General features: G+C 34.8%; 1 protein-coding gene across 1 annotated transcript; it reads right to left on the bottom strand.

The window, feature by feature from the left end:
- Window positions 1-1,463: 1,463 nt before the first annotated feature.
- On the bottom strand, window positions 1,464-2,194 carry LOC137736568 (uncharacterized). The gene has a single exon (XM_068475819.2). It carries the CDS (start codon window positions 1,980-1,982, stop codon window positions 1,779-1,781), a length of 204 nt encoding a protein of 67 aa, XP_068331920.1. The 5' UTR covers window positions 1,983-2,194; the 3' UTR covers window positions 1,464-1,778.
- Window positions 2,195-6,000: the final 3,806 nt, after the last annotated feature.

Raw genomic sequence — 6,000 nt, 5'->3', positions numbered from 1 at the left:
GTTGTGCAATGACCTTCGTCAAATCTTCAATCCACTGAAACAAGTGGAAAAGCTCGACTAATAAACATCTCCTTGTGTGGTGGAAGTGTAACAAACTGCAAGTGCAAAGTTCCAACTCAGATGAGGAAAAGCTGTAGAAAAACGAGGTGAAAATACCCCCGTTTCAGTTGCTAATCCAAAAGTCGGTTTGGAATGAAGCGTGGGTCCTAGTCGAGGCGTGGATTCGGGTCGACTCGCATGACCCTAGGTTGAAGTTTGGCACACTAGGTTGGCGCAATAGGCTTTTTGCCTGTGGGCTTCCTCTGCTGGCTAGGCCAGTTCCATTGTGGTTTCAGATTTTTCAACCATTGTATTCTTGGCCTAGGGATTGATCAATGAACTTTTCTAGGAAAAATACAAGGGAACTTTAACGAAAACCACATTCTTACACTAGAAGTCAATCTTGGTACCATTCACTTTATCCTTTATTTTGTCCTTATTGTTAAAACTCAAAGTTTTCAAATCATGTTCATTAGTTTTCCTAAAATACAATGACTAAGAGCTTAAAGGAAATTCAACGTAATAAATGATTTTGAAGAATCAATGTGAGAGCCTTTTTCGAGCATATTAAATGGGGCTCTCAATGAAAGCACCAATTTGTGGTAGCAAAATTCTACCAACTTCAGTCCAGACGGAATTTGTACCTATAAAACAAATAAACACCTTCTATCAAGCCCAAAGCCTCATGCGCCCACGAGGTGAGGGGGTTGGCCAATGGATCTCTGAAGCCTAAATTTGGTGGAGATGGTGTATTTACAGAGCTAGGGTCAGCCATGGGGTTAGAGTTTTGCCCTACATACGACGGCATTTGATTGGCCAAGGTGAATCATCTGTGTGAGAGATGAGGAAAGAATCATCCCAAAGATATTAATTATGAGATAAAATCTTGGGATTATCTTGGAAATAGATTGGATATGATTGAAATTCCTTCCCATATTGAGTTGATCTTCAATTATGAGAGTATTAAAGGTTGGATTTGGTAATAACCTTATCTTCGTAGTAGGTTTCTCATGTCTTCAAGAAGGTTGAATTGCGGGTGGATTAAATGTCTCACCAATTTAATGATGGCATTATTGTTTTCTTTGAGAAAAAGTCCACTTGGCATCTTCGGGATTTTTAGAATTATTTTTTGCTTCACAATAACATCAAATATAAGTGATTCATGTATGTGCTGAATGGTCTAGATTCATGGTCACATACAAACAATGGCTACATATTGTAAAATTTAACCAGATTTTTGTGAGTACAAGCAATATTTTGAACTCGTGACGCTGTGGATGAAGATGAAAACCCAATCCGCACCAGAGCAATTCATCGCTCGCATAATTCTAGATTTTAGGCAAATAATGCTAGATTATTGATTTCCTCTAAACAAGTAAATAAATTTAAAGAAAAAGGAAATTACCCTTCTTAGATCTTCCTGGTGTTGGCAATGCTTACACCTGAGAATCATGAATTACAAACCAAAAACAAACAGACAAGACATTCCAACCAGTCAATAATTAGATTTAACAGCAGCAGTTGCATGTCACTGTCATTAGCAATTTAGCATTAAAAACAACCATCTAACAATAATTTGTCCAAAAAAACCCCAGCTGGTTCCTGAATCCCATTAATAATTATACTCAAAACTAAAATAGCATAGAGAGAGAGAGAGACAGACAGAGAGGATCACAAATCTAGCTACGATTTCTTGGGCCTCCGTTACTAATATAATTACATATAGTTGTTGGCGTTATCTAGTAGTCCAGGACCAAGCGCCTGGAGCAGAGAGTACAGAAGTACTTCCTCTTGATCTTGAAGCACAAGGGCAGAAAGCAAAGCTTCCGTTGAGCCTCGACATCCACCGCTTGCACTTTGCCTCGGCAGTGCGGGCATGATCCAGGAGCTTGCTGCCTCCCCAGCTCCTTCTCTTCCTCGTCGCACACGCACGCCAGCCACATTTTTCTCCTGGGATTTAACTTCTCTGGGATTTGTGTGAGGTTAGTGTTATGGGTAAGGTTTGTTTTGATCCGGGTTTTTGAGAGAGCGCTGCCGGATTGGGGGATTTGGGGGGTTGGTGACTTGGTGTTGGACAACTCAATGTGAAATTAATATAAGGAAGCTGAAGCCTGTCAGTGACTGCATAAAGGGATGGGGAGAGAAAAAGAGGTTGAGAACGGGAATATACCCCACGTGTATTATTAACTATTGTTTTTCAAGCAAGTAAACTTTCATCACCTTAAAAACTATTATAAGGTTCAGATAAACAGCGACAAATTAACTATAGGTTTTACCTTTAATTTTACGGCGATGATATTTATGCTAAAGGATGAAGGATTTATTAGTTCGACATAATGAATTGATATAGAACTTGTTATTTACAAGAGTTGAATTAAGACTTTCTACTTACAAATAAATAAGAATATCATTAAGAAGTAGTACTAGTGATTATGATCTCGCTCTAAGCTATTATGTATTACGAAAACTCGACCATAAGCATATAAAGAAGCAAAGTAATATGGCAATGGAAGCAAAGTAATATGGCAATGGAAGGTATCGTAAACCACATGTGATCTAATATTCTAGTGGATAAGATGTTGAATTTTTACCAATGAGTTACATATTCGAAATTTCACCTCCTCTAAATTATTATAATGGTTTCAAACCTTTCACCTTCCCTTATTAATAATAAATTTAGAAGGAAAAAAGTTTCGTAAACTTAGGACATGAAGGTGATCACACTAGTATTTGTTCATGTAATTTTTCTTAGAAAAATTTATATACAAGACAAATTTTGATATGTAATCTTTAAAAATATGAAGAGGATATTTTCCTATGAAATCTTATTCTGCTTGTACTAACCAGCTACATAGTGTGAACAACCGATTTATAGCACGTGTCCTTGAATCTACACACAATAATTTTTCATTTCATGCTCTTTTAATATTGATCTTGAGGCTTGCTTCTTCATTTAGGGGTGAAAAATTAAATTGATAGCAAACTCGTTATTAATAAGATTTAAACTTAAAATTTTTCACCAACGGGAAAAAGTCTGGGCTCGCTTATGGAAAGTAAAAACGAAAGCGAATTAGTTTCGAATGATTAAATATTTATTTATAAATAAAGAGGAATATCATTGTTAAGTCATTACTACCATCTAATTAACTATGGACATCGGTGGGGACCAGAAATATTCACCAATTTCAATTTACTTTTCTCTTTTTGGTGAGTTTGAAATCGAAAACCCAATGACAAATTTAAATAAAGTAACATAAGGTCTATTTCTCTTAAATTGTATTATTCATGAACGCTATATTGTAACATGTTTAATGTTTTATTAGATAAATATAGGCCAAATGGGATTATAATAGAGTCCGTGATCCAAATTTATAAAAATAAAAAAAAAAAAAAAAAAAAATAAAAAAAACTAAGCTTAATCAGGTTTATATTTGGAAAAATTAGAATCCCTTACAGTTTTTCTATATCATTTAGATTAAACATCTGTGCTTTTTTAAAATTTGATTAAAGTGTTTTGACCAATAGTCACCTTTATTTTTTAAAATTAAAATAATTTTTGAATTTATCATTTTATCTGCATGATGCACTTTTCCTTATTTAGTCGACATATTAGTAATTAAACTATATTTTCTCTTCTTCCGAATATGTTTTTTCGATCACAGTTTTTTTTATTGTTGTGCAAACATTTAATATTATTTCTTTTTCCAAATGGTTTTCTTTTTCAAATAGTTGGTAATCAACATAAAAGCTCCGTGTAATTTTTTCAAATTTTTTTGTGAAATTATATATATATATTTTTTGCTGTTTTTTTAAGTATAGTTGTTGACAAATTATTATTAGGTACAATACATTACGTATATATTATCTGCAGGTACGTTTGAATTTACAAAAATAATTAATTGATATGTTTATTTGCAATTTTGGTATGTTTGATTTGATACATATTGTGTCACATCCCGGCCCGGGTCCCCACCACAACCTGGGCCCGATCCACCACCGTAGCACGATATTGTCCGTTTGGGGCCCCGACCACGCCCTCACGGTTTTGTTTCTGGAAACTCACACGAGAACTTCCCGATGGGTCACCCATCCTGGGAGTGCTCGTGTGAGTTCCCAGAAACAAAACCGTGAGGGCGTGGTCGGGGCCCAAAGCGGACAATATCGTGCTACGGTGGTGGATTGGGTCAGGGTTGTGGTGGGGGCCCGGGCCGGGATGTGACAATTTGGTATCAGAGCCTAACCCTGGTCGTGGTGTGCCGACGAGGACGTCGGACCCCTAAAGGGGGTGGATTGTAATATCCCACATCATCCAGGGGTGTGATCCTTAAATGTATATTCTCATCCCTACCTAGCACGAGGCCTTTTGGGAGCTCACTGGTTTCGGATTCCATAGGAATTCCGAAGTTAAGCGAGTAGCGCGCGAGAGCACTCCTAGGATGGGTGACCCATCAGGAAGTTCTCGTGTGAGTTCCCAGAAACAAAACCGTGAGGGCATGGTCGGGGCCCAAAGCGGACAATATCGTGCTACGGTGGTGGAGCGGGCTCGGGAAGTGGTCCGCCCTGGGCCGGGATGTGACATATTGTTAATATTGGTACATTATTTTTATTTTGTACACATTGTGTATTGGTACGTTTATATTAATTTCAATCCTATTTTCTATTAATGTACTAAAAGAAAAACTTATTTCGGTAAGTTTGATTTTGGGGGATTTAAAAATATTTTAAACTATTTTGGAAAGAAAATATCTTAAATCGTAGATAATTATTGCTAAATTGTAGCATTATTGTGAAAATAAATTGAATCTAACCAACTTTTTTTTTTTTTTTTTTTTTTTTACAATTATCTCTAACAGAGGAGAGTAATCAAAAAGCTAGATTATAGGAAATTTGTTATAATATAATGTGCATATAGCACCAAAATTTAATTAAATCACTAAAGGTTCGATCTAGAAAATTCAAAATTAAGGCTCCAATATCAAAAGATCCCCAAGAAAAATGAGAGAAGTTTTGAGGAAATGATTGGAACGAGGGGTGTGCATAAAGTTTTTTTCTTTATGTTAGTCACGGTAATGATTAAGAATTCATGCAACAAAAGGGTGATTATTTAAATTGAACTCGACTATTAATTTACCACAATCGGCTTGTTATTCACTAAGCCGGAAGTCGTAAAAGATTAGATGAGAGAAGCCCCCTAATTAATCATATATAAGCTTGGATAAGCGTCTCGTCAAATAATATGACACTATGTCGTCAAACTTACGATTAATAAACACACCTAACCGTCGTATGAACAATGACACAGCGAAATATGTGAGTTTGTCACAAAGGGAACGGATTCCTTCTAGATTCAAAGGAATTGAGCTCATTAATTAATGTATCCGAACCATTGAAATTTAATCTAACAGTTACAAATAAAAGATCTTTTTAAAAATTACAATAATTATAACCGTTATATCAAATTTTAATGTTCCAAATTCATTAATTAGTGGGCTCAATGTTTTTGGATTTGGTTCCGTCACAAAGAATGGTTTTGATTTACAGGACTTTTACTACAGTACTTACAATTAATACATTACTATTTGAATAATGATTTTAATTAGTATGATGGTACGATGTCAGTATTCCCCACTGCTAAGTTAGAACTTTTACGTTCAACTTATATAAATATAAATGTAACAATTTAGTATTTGTGTTGAGTTTGATGCGTAATTATAGTTAAGTTATGATTTTAAAATTTAGAATCTTATTCTATAATAAAAAATAAATAAAAGCATATATGTGAACAAGGAAAGATTTTTTAATAAGTCAGAAACACGACAATACACTAGTAAGTGTCATAATTCAAATAGTTGAATACATAAAAAAAATAATTTCAACTATTTGTATCATTACATATTTATCGGCACATTAAGTGTCATAATTCAAATAGTTGAATACATAAAAAAAATAATTTCAACTATT

This window comes from Pyrus communis, chromosome 13 (assembly GCF_041283825.1).
Source record: "Pyrus communis isolate YQ-2024b chromosome 13, ASM4128382v1, whole genome shotgun sequence".
In the NCBI taxonomy this organism is placed as follows: Eukaryota; Viridiplantae; Streptophyta; class Magnoliopsida; order Rosales; family Rosaceae; genus Pyrus; species Pyrus communis.
The sequence above is the reverse complement of the archived record's forward strand: the minus strand, read 5'-3'. Positions and strand labels throughout refer to the sequence as shown.